This window comes from Cladophialophora bantiana (assembly GCF_000835475.1).
Source record: "Cladophialophora bantiana CBS 173.52 unplaced genomic scaffold supercont1.9, whole genome shotgun sequence".
Lineage (NCBI taxonomy): Eukaryota > Fungi > Ascomycota > Eurotiomycetes > Chaetothyriales > Herpotrichiellaceae > Cladophialophora > Cladophialophora bantiana.
Genome location: NW_015971583.1, coordinates 1,355,221 through 1,372,796, shown reverse-complemented (window position 1 = coordinate 1,372,796; position 17,576 = coordinate 1,355,221). Strand labels below are relative to the sequence as shown.

The 17,576-nt window shown below is 49.5% G+C and overlaps 4 protein-coding genes across 4 annotated transcripts; 3 read left to right on the top strand and 1 right to left on the bottom strand.

Moving 5' to 3' along the window:
- Positions 1-515: 515 nt before the first annotated feature.
- Positions 516-3,188, top strand: Z519_06808 (uncharacterized protein; the record flags this gene model as incomplete). The annotated part of the gene is made up of 2 exons (XM_016764546.1): positions 516-2,266; positions 2,375-3,188. The coding sequence occupies 2 exons, from the start codon at positions 516-518 to the stop codon at positions 3,186-3,188; spliced, it is 2,565 nt and encodes an 854-aa protein (XP_016619628.1).
- Positions 3,189-4,313: 1,125 nt separating this feature from the next.
- Positions 4,314-5,385, bottom strand: Z519_06807 (uncharacterized protein; the record flags this gene model as incomplete). Its single annotated transcript, XM_016764545.1, has 3 exons — positions 4,314-4,899; positions 4,957-5,097; positions 5,168-5,385. The coding sequence occupies 3 exons, from the start codon at positions 5,383-5,385 to the stop codon at positions 4,314-4,316; spliced, it is 945 nt and encodes a 314-aa protein (XP_016619627.1).
- Positions 5,386-12,710: 7,325 nt separating this feature from the next.
- Positions 12,711-14,552, top strand: Z519_06806 (uncharacterized protein; the record flags this gene model as incomplete). Its single annotated transcript, XM_016764544.1, has 8 exons — positions 12,711-12,934; positions 12,995-13,034; positions 13,086-13,214; positions 13,269-13,386; positions 13,445-13,590; positions 13,644-13,861; positions 13,917-14,378; positions 14,429-14,552. 8 exons carry the CDS (start codon positions 12,711-12,713, stop codon positions 14,550-14,552), a joined length of 1,461 nt encoding a protein of 486 aa, XP_016619626.1.
- Positions 14,553-16,379: 1,827 nt separating this feature from the next.
- On the top strand, positions 16,380-17,438 carry Z519_06805 (uncharacterized protein; the record flags this gene model as incomplete). Its single annotated transcript, XM_016764543.1, has 1 exon — positions 16,380-17,438. The coding sequence occupies one exon, from the start codon at positions 16,380-16,382 to the stop codon at positions 17,436-17,438; it is 1,059 nt and encodes a 352-aa protein (XP_016619625.1).
- Between the last annotated feature and the right edge of the window lie 138 nt (positions 17,439-17,576).

The window sequence follows — 17,576 nt, the reverse complement described above, 5'->3', positions numbered from 1 at the left end:
TGAACCAGACGAGAAAATGCTGTGCGCAACTGTCGTCAAAGGCGATGATGGGTCGTGGGCCCATCAGGTATATATTTTTGTTGCAGTATATAACCCCCTTTGGCGAGCTTTCGTTCTGCAAAGTGCAAGAGTCTTGTCCGGGTTCTGTCCCCATCAGCACCTGCCATGCCGTTGAGGTAGCGATTGACACGGCTGTCACCCGTCGTCTCGGGATTGGGTACTGGATAGAGCCGTCTTTACTGGATATTGCCGTCTTTCCGGCATCTTGCTTGGGTTGTAGCTGGGGATGTGGAGCTGCTCCGCAATTTCTCCCACGGGGCCATTTTTCCATCACCCGGTTGGAGAAGCGTAGATTCTAGGTTTCTACATAACCTGCCACATTCATGATGGGGCAGCTCGCCGAAAGGCGCCTAGCTGTGTTACTTGTACTAGGTAGACGGGATCGTGATGATTTCGCATCTGGTTAACCTCTGCATTTGCATTCAGCACTGACTGAAGAGGAAATACTCTCCTCAATGGCCACTAAGACCCTTCGCAATAAGAAATGCCTCTACTGTGAGAGGAAGTTTGGCAAAGCGGAACATCTCAAGCGTCATCAGAGAGCTCATACAGGAGAAAAACCGTTCAAGTGCTCGCATTGTGGCCGTGAGTATGCGCGAAGCGATGTGCTCATGCGACATATCAGGAATCACCATTCGGAATCTGAAAAGCAGACTGTTTCGACTTCACCAGTAACCAGTTCGCAGATGCATGGCACCGAGGCAGTGGAGGGATCCGCAGGCCAGTCTTCTGATTTGCGTCGAGATACTCTACCGGTGAATTCGATGCCGACGCCATACTTGGACGATGGCAATCCAGCGACCCTACCAGACTGCCACAGGGGGAGTCTGGCAATCATTCAGGATCAATCCAATTTCCAGGCTTCGCAGCGCGTCAAGCCCTTGGTCGTTTCCGATAATCCTGTGGATCGACGAGCGGCAGCTCCGCTTGAAGAATTTGAAGACTGGCTGGGACCTCAAGATCTGCCTTTGGCCGCCAATATATGGGATGACTTGTCACATTTCGATTTCATGAGCTTTACGAACGATGCACGGCTTAGCCTCTCTCCCTGCCGCCCTCGCCAAATGCTCCATTCTCCGCCCAAGGACAATATATCCGATGAAAGATATGCCAAGATAGCAAGCCTGTGGCCGACGAAGAAGCAGACACCTCGACGTTTGATCGAGACTCTCTGGCGTGATGTCGCTTCTTTTCGGGAGGACAACATATTCTCCCAGCCGGTCGAGACGGACGTCGATGGGAGTGCATCATCGCAGACTTTCCCAGACGAGGTCGCGGAGTCGAGATGGGGCCTGGACGAAGAATGCAGAGCGAGATTGATGGAAGACTGCGCCTCGGTGAACATTTCATTTAGGCAAAAGGCAAGCAGAGGTGTTGAAACGAGCATCAAAAGCAACGCGAGCAACTCGCTGAGTCAAGCCCACCGCGTCCCTGCCAAGTTTCCATCTTCTCAGATTCTGGATATCAGCCTTGACATCTTCTTTCGTCGCTTCCACCACTTCATGCCATTCATTCACGAACCAACATTCTCCGCGAAGAAAACCTCGAGCACCCTCCTGTTTCCCATGTGCCTGATGGGTTTGACAATGCTGGACTCCGTTCGTGCGAAGAGATTCGTGGGCTCGCATCTGGGCGACGCAATCGAGAGATGTAGACGCGACCTGGTGGTGAGCTCGCGGAAAGGAGGCCAGCTGAGTGAATTATTGAGCGCAATGGCAGCTTCGACCCTATTGCTAGCCCTTGCTGCGATCAATCCCAAGCAGCCACTTGCTGAAAGTTCTCGACTACTTTACAATGAGACAATAAATGCTGCCCAACGACAAGGACTGTTTGTCCCCCAAGAAGGCGAGCAGCTGTCCTCAGTCATATTTCAGTCCTTGGACAATGTTGAAATGTGGAGGGCTTGGACGCGGATTGAATCGGCCAAACGATTGATTCTATGCCTCATCATGTCAGACTCGTTCTTCTCAGCCCTGGATGATCACCATCCCATCATACAGACCGAGCAGCTGCATTTCTATTTTCCTTGCAAGACAGAATTGTTCCAAGCCGCCACCGAAAGACGATGGTCTCAGATGGTCTCCACTGGTGCGTTGACAATCATGCCTTTGATGATTCCGCAACTGGAGTCTGCCATTCTTCCCCCTGCTTCCGATGCAAGTGCAATAGGCTTCTTTGGTCTTTTTTCGACCATTTGGGTTCGAATGTAAGTCTCGCCGGTTTTTTTGGGGGGGGGGGGGTTCAAAATCAAATTCTCGCAAACTGTGGTTCGAGAGCTTTTTGACCAACGTTGCTAACTTGATTCTTTTTGCAGTGTGGAAGCAAAACATCGATATGCTCTTCTCACTTCCGAACATGCAAATCTCCCGATTCCTGCCGAGATCTTCGCTCACGATGAACACGCTGTCTCGATTGCCCCGTTTCTGATGAAGATGTGGAGGTGGTACGGTGAGACCATGTGCACAATCAACCCCAATTGCGAAGCTTTCTGGCACCATTTGAACATTTCGATGACGGCTGATCTTGGAGTATTTGAACTTGCTTCCGGAAGGGAAGGGGCCGAAAGAGCAAAAAATGCACTAGATGATATTGCGACTTGGTCTCAGACTGCTGCTGCTCGACGAGCGTGTCTTCATGCAGCACAGACCTTCTCATGCATGTCGAAACGACGGCCCATTGATGGAACATCCTATGAAGCTGAGATCGCTCTGGTTCATGCTGCCTTAGTGCTCGGTCTTTATGTCTTTGTGATGCCCCAGCCGGACGAAACAGAGGACCAAGATCCGCAAGCGCAGGGTCGACTCGAGGTGCTTGAGCTTCTGGACGAAGTGGATTGGAATCTCGTGGGCGAAGTCGGCTTTACCAGCTACTCCCCTACGAACGCCGACATTGACATGGGCATAGACTCGACCTTGTGCGCGGCAAAAGGGTTCATTGAGAACGGTGGGCCGATCTCCTTCTCTGGCGTCGTCCAGACCGGCGGCTACGCCTCTGCCAGGAGGGTGCTTCTCGACTATGTCTACCTGTTAGAAGATGTGGGCACGCGCTACAATGTGATGGAGTTCTGTCACATCTTGCGCATTTTGAGTGATGCGCTTATAGATTTGGACTCTGGAGGTGCTGACTAGGAGCGAGCACGTATTACCTAACAGTGGTGGAGTGTACTAGGTAACCGTCAGTCCGTATGGTGGAAGCGGGCTGAATGCTTAAGTCCCTGCTGAAGGCCAGACTAGTCTAAGAAAACAACATGATACTGTGTACGTACAGAGCAATCAAACATCCAGGTGCGTATTAGGTAGATGATTTTATACTCGACCTCGACAGGTCTCTACCTAATGAGTACAGAGTAGGTAGTCCGCCACCCAAAAGCGCAACACCCTGTAAATACAATACCAAATACGAGGCTGAGCGCTCTGTATACTCTGTCGTTTACACTGAAGACGGTCATGAACGCTGCCATTAGGTCGGTGGCAACGTTGTTCCTGACGTTTGTCGCCTGCCTAGCCCTCTGGGTAAGTCTCTAGGTAGGCCTCGCAGCCACCGCAGTCGCCGGCGCCTCTACCTCCAGAACCTCTAGTACTGACGCTGATGGAGCGCCAAGGTGGGCGCCTTTGACTTGGACAGTGGCTGTAAGGGATATCTGGTCTATACAGGCACCATTCAACTTGGTTGTTTTCGGCACCAGGATATCAACAGATGGAGCCATGATGATTAATGGGAGCTATCTAACGGTAAAGTTCTAGGCATATGGGCCTGGCCTTTTTGAACCTGTTTACTTCATCATTGGCAAGCCAAGAGAGGTCTCGTACTGATCTCCAGAATTGCTGTCACATGGAGATCTGTTGGTGTGGCGGCGAATTGGGGATCAATGTCACGAGCTTTCGGCTATTGAATAGCCGCTGGCAAAGGGCAATACCGGCAAAGTGTGAGAAGCAAGGCAAAAACACCGGGAATCAATCGGTTCACCCAGGATTTTGGACTATTGGGACTTTGCGCCTAGCCTGAGAGCCTCTTGATAACTGCAACGAACATCAGGTAACAATTCGTATGTGCTCCTCTAGATTGCAGAAGGCTGTATCACTGAAGCAAGGTTCTTTAGCGGTGCAGGGCCTTCACGTAGATGGTGGCGCCTTTGGTCGGAAATGGGGAGGAGATTACTTATAATGAAATACATTTACCTATCGTCATCGGGCATATTTGTCCTCTTTTTTTCTCACTGTCGAGGTGGAATACAACTTTTTTGGTGTGTTTCTCTATGCTTTACCGAGGAGTTCAAGGGCTTCACGGAAGTCACCGAGAAAATGCCAATAAAGCTTCGCACGCCACCCATTCTTCTTCCAGTTGTTTGCAGCTTGTGGGAATAAATCAACCATCCCGTCAAGTAAGCTGGTGTCATGGGCGTAAAGAAATAGCACATTCTCGTTCGCATCCGCTTCCTGCACCTTTCCGATAGTGCGAATCGCCTCCGGGATGTCTGACCCAAGACGGGGGTCAAAAAAGGATTGATCGGCCTCTCGAGATCTGCTTGTCAGAAGTTCTTCTAATACAGCCCCAGGACAAACTTGACGCAGGAATGTGGGTAGGATCTCTGGCGCTATTTCGTTCGGTAGTGGCTTATACTTGGAAGGCCGTACCTCGCCAGCATGGTGACAGAGGTCGCCCCCCATGAAGATGAAGGTATCTGGGTTCTTGGTGGTTCGAACGAGGCCACTCAAGTGACCTACAGAATGCCCCGGCGTATCAAGAAGGTAGAAGGAGCCGTCTCCAAAAAAGTCGTACGCTCTCAGGTTTCCGAACACCAAGCTTTCGTCGAAGGATATTTCTCTTACTTTCCGGCCTCTTGCTCTGGCTTAGCAAAATTTGATAAATCATATCTAGAAAATGGAACAATCGCACTTAATATCAGCGTCCCTCAAGAACGAAGTTTCGTTCGTAGGCCAACCCGGTAAGTATTCCTCGACAAATCCTGGTCCGACCACAAGCTCAGTCGAGGGTGGAAAAGTAGTTGGATCGCCTATATGATCCCAATGGTGATGACTTCGGGCCTCAATCGTTAGTGCCAAGTGTCCGAGGGATTGCAAGATCGATTCTCTTCCAGTGCACGAACCTCCAGATGATACTGTTAATGGACTCTCTGGGAACACCAGCATCCTCAATAATGTCCGCGACGCTTCGATCTGCCGTGATATGCCATCCATTTGTGGTTATTCGGCGAGACACCACAGGAGCATATTGTCTCCAGTCGACCGCGATACCAAGGTCGAAAAGCACTCGGGTCCCAGATGGATTCTCAATCAAGAAAGACCAAGAAGGATGCGTAGGCATTTTTGAGAACCCTTTCATTGGTGGCTTCATCAAATAGTCCACAGACGAATTAGCAATTCGCGAAGTTGTGTCAATAATTTTCACTGTAGCAATTTCCCCGGTAGGGACGCTGAACAAGTGATTCCAACAAGTCATCTTGCGGACCGGGCAGTGAACGTCAATGGGTCTGATTATGCCCAAAATTGTCGGACGAGTCAGAAAAGGGGGGGAAATGTGGTGGGAAGGAGTCGAGGCTTTACTTTGTTTAATAAAGGACCGTCTCCACCATGAACAGCTGGCTCCCAATACAGTGTCGAGGGTTCATCAATTTTCTTCTGGCGACAATTTCAGGAAAGAGAAAGAAAGCGAATCTTGTTCGCAGGTTTGATTTGAACGGAAGACCAGCCATTTATCCGTGGTGCTGTGGTTAAGCGGTACAGCTTAGAACAAAGGGCGCTGCAAGCTAGGGCAAAGTCTATCACAGCGTTCAACTTCATACGGTTACACCCAAAAATCGAGAGATAAGGAGTGACTGTGGAGAGAGAGTGGCGCTTCCGGCGGAGTCCAGCGTCGAATGTTTTGATCGCCGGAGCTGCGAAAGGTTACCAATCACGAATTTGTCATCCTTGAATGGGCTGCAATCACAGAGACGGTCCAACTCGGGTGGTTGAAGTTGAGCACTGTCAAGAAAACGGGAAGATCCGTCACCCCGGTTGTTCATGAACAATGACTTCAACCTGACGGCTCCGAAACATGAGTCGCAGGATGGAACGTAGCGAACGGCACGAACCGTTGACGACCGGGTCTTACAGCTCATAGACAGCAAAGACTCCGGGTTCGATAATTAGCCGTGGCTTAACAACCGCCTCCTGTAAATATCTAACCCTTCGTTGCCCCAATCTTCCTATGTAATGCCGTTACGTCTAGGGATCGGCGAGGCGTGCGGCCGGCTATACGACAATACAGTGAGTAAGTGCGGAAACTTGTTCGGCACTTTTCAACTTTCTTTGCCTCTATTAGCCGTTGTGAGCTTTGGCCTATTGGCTGTCAATATGGCCGAAATAGCCCCAGATTCGCCGGATTAAATCCAGATCCAATCTGGTGTTTAATAATACATACCATGCGTTGTCAACCAAAAAGGGGCAAGCTCGCTCTTGAGGCAACAAATATCGCGATGATGCAGACCACCAGTCATGCACGATTTGCCCTGGGAGTACCTTCGCACATGCAACGACGACGACCGAGATTTAATTCGACGACGTTTCGCAAAGGAGATCCAGGCAAGAAGTTCGAGTGTCTTTGATGGACGAAAAAGTTTGTGATAACTTGATTGATTGACTAGAGGAATGAAATCTATCTGGACCCTTTGTGTGAAGAATTCTATAATGCACGTGATCGGCAAACCTACCCTTCATGGTTAAGGCTGATCCAACTAAAAGGGGTCTGTGAGCCTTAAAGAGGAGCACGGCCTTTAATGCAACATCCGTCGAAGCGGTCTTCTGGAGCTACTGGTATTGAAACCATATTGGCGACTCGTCAACATTGGAAGCGTCCACTGCCTTGATCGTTAAGCCCGGTTTGAAAATTGTGTTTATCACAGGATATCAGGCAAATCTAGGGCATCTGTTCCTAATAGCGATTTTACAGGCGGAGAGATACGAGAGCTAGATTTCAATGCTGGGGGCATCGTAAATGTTGGGAAATTCGACGCCATCGACTACTTTGGAGATGGCTCCTTTTATATCCCCAGATGCGCTGGGTCATACTCAGGTCCACCTATGCGCTGTGGCTCACGTGACAGTGTCTCCCCCATCCTTCATCATAATGAGTGCAGACAGTTGTCACGATTCAGGCGAATTACGGCCATCAAAGTGAATTCTTCGATCGGATGATCGGACACCTTGCCCGAGAACATTGTTTAAATCTCTCCTTCGCGATAGAGTCCGAACAAAACCGTTTTACGGCCGAAAACCTCCCGGTCTAATATTTATGCCCTAGATACGGATTAAACTATCGAAAGATATAGAAATAAAGTAGACGACGTATTTATTAGTTATTATTGTTATTATTATTATTATTATTATTATTGTTGTTGTTGTTGTTGTTGTTGTTGTTGTTGTTGTTGTTGTTGTTGTTGTTGTTGTTGTTGTTGTTGTTGTTGTTGTTGTTACTGCTGCTGCTGCTGCTTACGACGTTTATATACTTAGGGTTGTCGACGTATTTCCGAAGTTCGTGAATAATTCCTCAGCTGAAGGTTAGGTCTCGAAAGCGCGGTGGAAGTTTTTACAAGACATTCGAAAAGCTTTAGAGTAAGCTTAAGGTGGTTGGATATGCCGGAATAGCACCACGATAACCGTCGTCGCTATATTTGGTAGATCTCCTTTTGTGTTTGAATATATAGCCTGACTGAATAAGAATTAGAATAGATACATCACTTGTTGACAAGCTACATAGGCTCCGTCTTCATTCTAAAGGATGGAAATAAATTGTGACTCGTGGTCGAATCACGGCTTTCTGGCTGCCGGTCGTACGGACGGCTGTCGTCAGCAGCCTCTAACCTTGTCTGGTCTCAGATTTAAGCCGTCTTTTGGCTTCACAGTGATCACGATCGCAGGCTCTATTTTCTTATTTTGATCAGCCAGTATCCATTCATACATGCCGACAAAAGCAGCCACCACCGCCCTCAACTCGGCCTTTGCAAATTGCTGGCCAATGCAACTGCGGGGCTCGACAAGAAGGACCCCAAAGCGCAGGAAAGTTGTTGGTAACCCAGGGTGCCAATGTAAGCACGGTACCCGCAGCGATGGGATAGGCCAGTAGCGTATTGTCTTTCGTGCTTTGATGCAAGGTTGACGGACGGAGCGTCTCAAGACCAACGCCACCCAGAAGTGGCAGAGATTCGAGAATCGCAGCAACGTCGGAATAGGACTTCTGCCAGGACTAAAGCCACTTGGCAGCGCCGCAAGAATTTCTGCACGGAGGCGCGATTGAATGTCTGGATGAAGAATGCAGAGGTAAGTGATCCACGTAAAGGATGTTGAGGTGATTTCGTGGCTACCGAGAATATAAAAATTCTGCTAATGCTTGTGACAGCGGAAACGGAGATATAACTTCCGCGGGAGCAAGGATTTTCAGAAGCTGATCAACAAGTTCATTGTCAGAGAAAACGTCTGTCTTGCTCAGCGACGCCAGGATATCGACCGATACATCGTCTAATCGCTTTATGCGCTCTCTTTTTTCCCGTACAAAACTCCTGCAAAGATACCGGATTCCCTGCACGGCGTCGAAAATAACACGAAAAGCCGATGGTAAAAAGGAACCTTGTCAGCAGCTACCCAAATAGTATGAGCGATGCAGCCACCATGCGTGTTCCTAATGAAAGCGTAAACAAATCCGCGTAGAGCCCGGCGATTTTGTCGTCAGGCTTCTCTAGCGTATTGAAATCTTGACTCAAGACTGCAACACCTATAATGTCCAGAGTAGCTGTCGCTGACCATCGGTCAACGTCCGTGAGCCCAATCAGCTTGCCTTCAGCATTTGCTGAAGACGCCCGTTGACCAAGACTTCATCGCCAATCACTTTTGTCATCTTCATGGCCTTGTTCCAGAACAGGGGATAGAGGTCTTTTATCTGCTAAAAACTGAAACTTGGCATGACATGCTTTCCCTGGTGCTTGTGGTACTCGCCTTCAGCGACAACCATTCCATCACCGAGGCTGGTGCGCAGAAATTCTCTGATCTTCTCCGGCTTCGGGAACTCATAAGGCTTAGTGACCAAAACTTCAGCCAGTACTTTGAGCTAATAGCCGGTTGGAGTTGGATAAGCCTCGGAGCCGAATGAGACCGTTGTTTGGAGTTTCTAAGCTGTACCTCAGGAGTTCTTCCCCTCAGTTAGTTTTCAGTCCAGTAAGAGAGTGGCCCAGAAGTGGAAGGGCTCCCTAGGTTTGTAATACTTTCGTTCGAGGCGCAAAAGCATCATCAGGCGGTCTGCAGCGTCCTTAGGAGTAGGAAGGTGCCGAATAGGGCTGACAATTCGGATATATGAAAACAACATAGATGGTGCGTGCGAAGACGTTCAGCACAAAAAATACCAATGTAAAAAGGCAAAGCAGCTGCGCTGGAATGGTATGGGGTGTAGCAGGAAGGAGAGTTGTCTAGTCACATATCAAACTAAAAAGGGCTAAGGGGGAGTGCTGAACAGTTCGCGTTGCTGGCAATGCCATTCCTTACAGGTTGACAGCGTATTCCATGTTTTTAACGCTGTCTACCTATTCCTGAGTGTATCATCTTCACTTTCCAACTCCTCAATGCCGCTGCCGTGCTAGGTGCTCGCTGCTCTGGCCGCTGCCTCTGTGGGGGTGGCGTTGGTGGTGGTGATGGTGTTGGTGGTGCCCTGTCAGTGTCAACCAGAAACGCGTTCTCGATTTCCAGCCTGCTGGACAGGCCCCTAGGCGTTGTAGCCCGTGCATGCCGAACCCTGAAAGCGCTCTGTTACACCCGCTTGAGAAATTTCCTGCTCCTGAACTTCGTTGCAATATTTAGCTTTGAGTTTAAGTAAAGTATTCTCGCCATCGTGCGCGCAGCCACAAACCACGCTACAGACAGGATCCATATGCGACGAGTCTAATGGAAGCGGGGTGAAATACTTTAATCGTATTTGGGACCTTGAAAAAAGGACATGCTGCACACTAAACATTCGGGGCCTAGATCGCTAGTACGGACAACGGTTAATAAAGAACTGCAGCTCAAGCAAAAGAGCTTGAAGCTTCTAGATGAGTACGTCAAGGCGTGATAAATACTAGATTTTTCACTGTGTATTATAAGACGTACAAGCTTGTCGAAGGATCAATTGCTTGTTGGACATGAAGACATGTAACTTAGATTACCGGCTATTTGAAGTTGAAAATGCTGACTTCAGAGCATTTATTTAACTTGGCATACATGCAGCATTTGTGGGGTCCGAAGACGGTTTAACAGATATCTTTCCAGTGTTACAAACAGGTGTGAAAGCCTGGGTAAGGTGACTCAATGGATGCTGCCTTAGTCGACAACCTAACCGCCGGAGCTAGCCATCGACGAAGCGCTCTGCTTTATCTATTATAGTAAGAACTTCAAGTTGCATTTTTGGGATTCGGACACTTAGATGTTGGGGTCTCGTCCAGTCAGTGGCTGTGCACGGGGATTGAAAACGACTTAGTTCCCAATGTGCATGGTCCGCACACGTTACAGTGGTCGCAACGTAGCCAGTATTATGAGGACACCAAATTTGGCCCGCGGGCTTTGTATAGAAGTGGGTGTGCTGTCACAAATATCAACCTCACTCAGACTTGTGTGTCTTCTGGGACTCTGCGATCTCATCCATCTCTCTTAATTCCAAGTACTTCTTACGATGAGGCCTTTCCTCTTCTTTCTACCTAGTTTTGGCGGCGCTTTGGAGGTCGGTCGCTCGAACGTAGAAATTGAGAAGGCGAAGCTCTGGACAAGGTGTTCTATGCCGGTGAGGTCTGTCTGCCGTCCTCGGGGTTCAAATTAGCAAGGATGAAATAAGAGGTACAACTGAGAATCGTTGGTTGCGATCCTCCTTTCAACGATTGTTTTCTAGAGAATGAGAAGCTGAGAACTATCAAGTTGGTGGAGAGCATTGATTTATTGTCGGAGGTGTCTGTCCATCTGTCCTTTCTGCGGGTTCCTTCCTGTTTATGTGGACATTGGCAGGTGTCAAGAGAGCCATTCCTGAAAATTTCCTGACGACGCGATCCATGGAGAGGCCATCCTGCTGTAAATAGCGCTGTCGATCAAACGGCTTGTCAACCATATCTAATACTCAATCCGTCTCACAAAATTCCAGAATCATTGCAGCTACTGCTCATTGATACAGCTGATAAAGCCCATCTGACGGAGTTGGCAACCATCCCGAGAGTCATCCGCAAAAGTCTTCCCAATATCCAGGTGCTGGAGTTACAGACGCACGACCAGTATTCCCTCGGAGAGGTTGCCAGTACTCTTCGAGGCTCTAGTTTCGTCCTACAATCGGCTGCATGTTGGAACGATTCTTGGAACTGTCACGTCGCAACTGCGAAATCAGAACGCCAGTCTTATTACTAATGAGTTGGTATCGATGAGGTAAAGGTCTTCCTGGTAGACCTTATGAGAGGGCAGCTGGATAGTTGGTCCTGAAACTGTCATCTATTTTCTCTATGGACCGACCGATCACGTCTCTTTTACCATCAATCCGGATGGTCACCTTGTCGTCCGTGTTTGACGGCTTTCAACAATGTGCCTTGTAACGGGTCAGAAAAAATGATGAAATTCGAGTCATATCTTGCACTATGATCGACATTTGCTACGCGATAGACAGGTCAAACGGGTGCGAACTTCAGTGGTGACAGTATTGGATGTTCGTGAGACATGCTCGAGTTGAATGATGAACAGTCTACGAGGGGATACCTATGGAAGACAGGCAAAACACGGGTACGAGGGTAGACATTCAATGGGCTCGGTTGAGCAGGACTCTCAGACAAAGGAGTACGTATCGGCCAGCTAACTGCCTTACATTACCATAGCTAGTCCTTCCGCGTTCTGGTGTGCTCCATCACAAGAATAACCACTCAGCTCCACCGAGCGCCTCCGCCTGTCCCACTACCTAGGTAGCAGCAACGGGTGCTTTTCAAGTCTCTTCGTCGTAGTTGGTGACTTTGCTGTGATGAAGGTGATGCCATGCGACTGGGATATTGAGCTCAAAGGAACAAATATGTCTGGCGTGGAGTCTTTACCAAAGGACCATCTGTCGTACTATGGCTTTCCGTCGCAGTACTAATCTTAACTTCAATATATGGCCGCGTACCCTCAGAGCCTCACATCGACTACGCTGAGTTAAGTATGCCAATTCTCCCTATGCAGGGTTGTGCGGAAAGCCTGGAAAGCGTAAACTTATTGTGCTGAAACCTCGGCCACGCCATCCCTTAAAATCCAGCCGACCCCATGCTATACCCCGTGGGGAACTCTCGGTAAAATCAGTTAGCCCTTGTAGACTTTGACGATTAGTTAGGTCAGCATGGTAAAGAGCTTCTATTTGCCGAGATGTACTCTAGCATCACTTGTATTAGTGGTGCCCGGCTAGTTACCACATAATCAGCTCAAGGTGCCGTTGACAATTCACCGAATGGCTATGTTTGTTAGCCGAACCAGCGCTCATTTGTTCAACAAGCTAATAGGTCTGGGTCGTGAGCACCAGGATCGTGGCAGACCGCAACTACTTAAACGACCTGCCCAAGCATTTACCCACGTCATTCGATTTGGAATCACCGAAGTTCGTCTGCTTTGAGAAACACCACCTCCATTGACAAGATGGCTTTCAGAGATCCGAAACCCCTTATAACCGAGCTTGATCATATCGAGATCGGATGCGAGAATCTAGATGCATCCGTCGACAGCGGTGTCGCGCTTCTGGATCCAGATGAAGAGCGCAGAATTCTGTGGAAAATTGACAGGCGCCTAGTGACTCTTACCGGCCTAGGATACTGTGTTTGTCTTTTGGATCGGGGCAACCTCTCCGCCGCTTCAATCGCAGGGTGAGTGTTTAGCCTCTTTGAAAGATGAAATACAAAGGAGAATTGCTGAGCGAGATTTAGCATGACCACCGACCTGGGACTACAGGATAATAATCGCTACGTGCGCGGCCATAACCTTTGGCGTCAAGGAAAAGGTGGCTGACGTTGGCAGAGCATTATCCTCCTGGTGTTTTTTATCCCATATGTTCTTTTCCAGCCACCAATGACTCTTCTCACTCGCAAAGTTGGCGCTAGAATGTTTCTCTCCACTATTTCCTTGTTGTGGGCTGGACTTCTAGTGGTAGCTATTCACCCTACCCCTGAACGTTTATACTTTGACTAACCACCAACCTAGGGAATGGGATTTGTGAAGAGATGGGACGAGCTTGCGGGTTGCCGAGTCATCCTGGGAGCCCTTGAAGCGGGATATTTCCCTGGTTGCGTTTATCTGCTGACTTGCTGGTACTGTCGGTGTGAGTAAAGGCTAGTCCGAGCCTGATATGGATTCAGGTCGCTGATACAAAGAACAAGTCGAAATCCAGAGGAGAGTGGCTGTATTTTACCTCTTCGGATGCCTTTCCTCCGCCGCTGGGGGCATTCTCGCTTACGGACTCATGCAGTTGGGCGGAACTGCCGGCCTTGGAGGCTGGCGTTGGATCTTGATCGTGGAGGGTCTGGTACGAGGCATCCGGATCCCGTTCTTTCCATCGAAACCTGACAAATTGTTCAGATCACCGCAGTGATTGCTATTCTCAGCTACATCTTTCTTGTGGACTTTCCAGATTTAGCCTCGAGGTCGTGGAACTTCCTTACGGAGCGAGAGGCTGCGCATGTGATGTGGAGACTGCACAGAGACCGTGAAGATGCGGTACCTGATGCCTTCAGTCTAACAAAGTACCTGGAATATGCCAAGGACTTCAAGGTCTGGCTATTTGCCATGATTTTCTTGTGAGTAAGCAAATCCCTGGGCCAGAAGGGCATTGCCATTTGACTGAAGAAATAGGGTGACGAACGTGGTCAATTATTCCATTCTATACTTCCTGCCAATCATTCTCCGGGATGGCATGGGTTTCAGCACAGCCGCAGCTCAATGTCTTGTCACTCCTCCATATGCATTTACCGCCCTCTGGATGTACGCTACCGCTCATATTGCTGATCGTTACAAGATGAGAGCACCGGTCATCGTCTTCAACTGCGCTGCTTGCATCATAGGCCTCCCAATCATGAGTCTGGCAAAGACAAGTGGAGTCCGATATTTTGGCATCTTTCTCGTCACCGCCGGGTCCAACTCGAACACACCGGCTTCTGTGGCTTACCAAGCAAACAATATTCGTGGCGTGTGGAAGAGAGCTTTTTCAAGTGCCACACTCATTGCTTTCGGTGGTATTGGTGGCATTATCGCAAGCACCGCTTACCGGGCTCAAGATGCGCCCGGCTATCGTCCCGGAATTTGGACTTCCTTTTCGTGAGTTTCGCCTCTTAGACCTCCGCGTTAATGACTAACCTTATTATGAGACTCAATTGCCTAAACATTTGCATCGTTGGAATTCTGACAGTCTACTTCCGGCACTGCAATAGAAAGGCCGATGAGGGCAAAATGGTCCTTGAAGGTCTGCAGTCGTTCAGGTATACAATCTAAGCCTGTATTGCGACATGGACTGCTCTGCCCGCCCCACGACGCTCTGTTCCACTGAGACTCATTAGTAAACAGGCAGAAGTTTATGACGGAGTGAGGTGTGGCTAGATTGTCCAGATTGTTCTAAGCTCTTTTAACAGCTGTGTTGGACCGACCTATGAGAATGATAAACATATATTTGTCTTGGGTCCCAATAGATCGCAGGAGCTAGGTGGCGAGCCGGGTGACGAAAAAAAGTGGCACAACTGGGCGCCGTCAGACAACACCACTACTATAACTATAGATCTTTGAGATCAATTTCCACTTATTTTTTAGATAATGATTGACTATATTAATATCATTGAGCAGCCCAAGTCCTTAAGACATCGCAAAAGGGTCACAAAATTCCCCTCGCTGGCGCCATGCCTGGTGGAATTCAGGGGAGCAGGTCCGGCGGCAGTAGCTTCCAGTTTCAAGTCTGGGGGTTTTGAGAACTCTTTCTTTGTCCATGACCCACATGCGCTCGCTAATGGCTGCGCATGAACCCGTTGCTGCCCCGTTCAATGGACCTGGGAATGTCCCGGATAATCGGTGTACTCGATGCAGCGAATACTGATGATTCATAACATAAAAAGAGATGCTTGCATGACCTGACTTACAACGTGCTGTCGATAGTAACCTTCAGCTTGTAAATTGGCCCCTTCGCGTACCGTTTGAAAACACAAATCTGTCTCTGTCGAACCAGTCGGGGTCAGCAGGGTTATATTGCATGGTGTACTTCCACAGTGCAGCCCCGATAGCCGCCGTTCCAATAGCTGAACGCGGCATATAGTCCGTCTATAGAGTATCATGATCAGAATCATAGACGGGTATAACATTGACCACTCGCATTGGGACACAAGGAGTGGCGGAAAGCAGGCACTAACGCCCACCCTCCCGCCATCTACAGCACAGCGTAGGATTTTTGATGTCGCTTAAGAAATGAGACCGTTGAAATGCTGCCGGTCCCTTTTTAAAAGAGAGACTAAGTCGAGAAAATCCGTGGACCAGCAAGAGATAGGATTCAAAGCACTTTCTGTTAGGGTGGACATACCCCACAAATCTCCACGGCAGGCGCGAAGTCTTATTCTCGCGCTTGAACCCCATGGGGAAGTAGAGAGGCTATCAAGTGTGACCTACGTGGACGGAACTGGAAGTGTGATTGAGAGCCTTGCGTCTTCGGCGAGATGATTTGACTTTGATTGGTCTTTGTGGGAATTAGGTTACTTGGGGAGATAATGCACTCCGCACTCGGTACTCGGTACTGAGGTACCTCGTACCTAAGTCGTATTCGCTAGCTCCTATGCTGGTGCCTCATTCAGGGACAAACTCCAACGGTAGAAGCGGCAATAGCCGGGAGAGGGCGGACGAGTCTCCTCGGCTAAGGTCGACCTCCTAGCCTGGTGGCTTGGCGATAGCCTTGTGCGGGGTAGTCTTACACGGAGTCCCACGGTATGTCACGTCATCTGGCAGCAATGGTTTCGCATAGGCCCGTGATATGTTTATGACATGCGCGCTGCAATTGGATGAACAAATAAACCGTGGTCTTGTTCGGAGTACGCCCGGCTAATCTACCGGCGTCGAGGATGCGGGGAAGGGAAGGTAAAGGACTATAGATACATATAGAGAATGCACTCTGCTATATACCGTATGAGCCGACCTTCAAGAAAGCCGCACTGATAAAGGTATAAAGTTACGATTCTCTCCGCTCCGACCGGGCCTTCCATCCTACCCGCGTGCCTGCCCTCAATTAAGGACGATTCAGTGACACTGCAACACCCGTGAAACCCCACGTTTCGCTGCCCGCTAGCCATGGCGGCGGAGAAGAAAGTCTTCCTGATAGGACCAGGCCTGATTGGCACTGACTTGCTAGAGCTCCTCGTAGAAGCCGGTTACGAAGTCACCACCATGGTCCGCCGGGAGGCACACGCAGCACAAGTTAAAGAATTTGGCGCCAAAGTGGGTATGGGCACTCTGGACGACAAAGAGACTATCCGCAAATACACTGCCACGAATCCAATCGTCATCCACGCCGCTACAGCCGATCATTTGCCTTCTGTCGAGGCCGTGCTTGATGGCGTGCGCCAACGCGCCGAGCAAGGACTGGAGACGATCTACATCCACACCAGCGGAACGAGCGTGTTGGTGGATAATTCCAAAGGCATGTATAAATCCGACAAGATCTATTCGGACGAACGGCCCGAAGACATCGATAGCGTACCGGATACCGCGCCGCACCGCGAAATGGACCTCGCCATCATCGCGGCGCGTAGGGAACTAGGTACCAAGGCGAAGATTATCATCGTGCTTCCCTGCCTTGTATACGGGATCGGCAAGCGCTCGGGGAGGCTATCCATGCAGCTTCCGACCATGGTGCGGTTCGCGTTGAAGCACGGCTGGGCCCCGGTCATTGGCAAGGGCGTCTCGGTGCGAAGTAACATCCACGTTCAAGACTTGGTGCGCGGGTACATGGTCGTCTTGGACTGGATGCAGCACAGCAGCGCGGACGAAGTCCTTCAGAACCCTTACTTTTTCTGCAGCACCGGGCAAGATATGGCGTGGGGCGATGCTGCGGCCGAGATTGGAAGGCTCTTATACGAGGCGGGCAGAATTAAAGATCCAACGCCTCGACCTGTGCCGCCCGAGCTCTACGGTGACTTGTTCGGGGTGTACAGTCCGACCACGGTTGGAGCCAATTCCAGAAGTCGTGCCGATAGGCTGCGGAAGATGGGGTGGAGTCCGAGAGAAAAAGGGGTTTTGGAATCATTGCGGGAGGATGAGGTGCCAATTCTGTTGAATGAAACGGGTCCATTCAATGGGTACACGGGCCTTGCGTCCTCCGGGACACATGTGCTGAAAAGCTTGGAATAGTCGTGGAATAGTTGCAAGGGATAGAACAGTACCAGAGTGGATCGGGCGGGCGGAATATATATCATTGGCTGCTATTCGTTCAATATGTTCTCTTCACCGCATTTATCCACGTAAATAATGAAACGTGGCCCATATCCC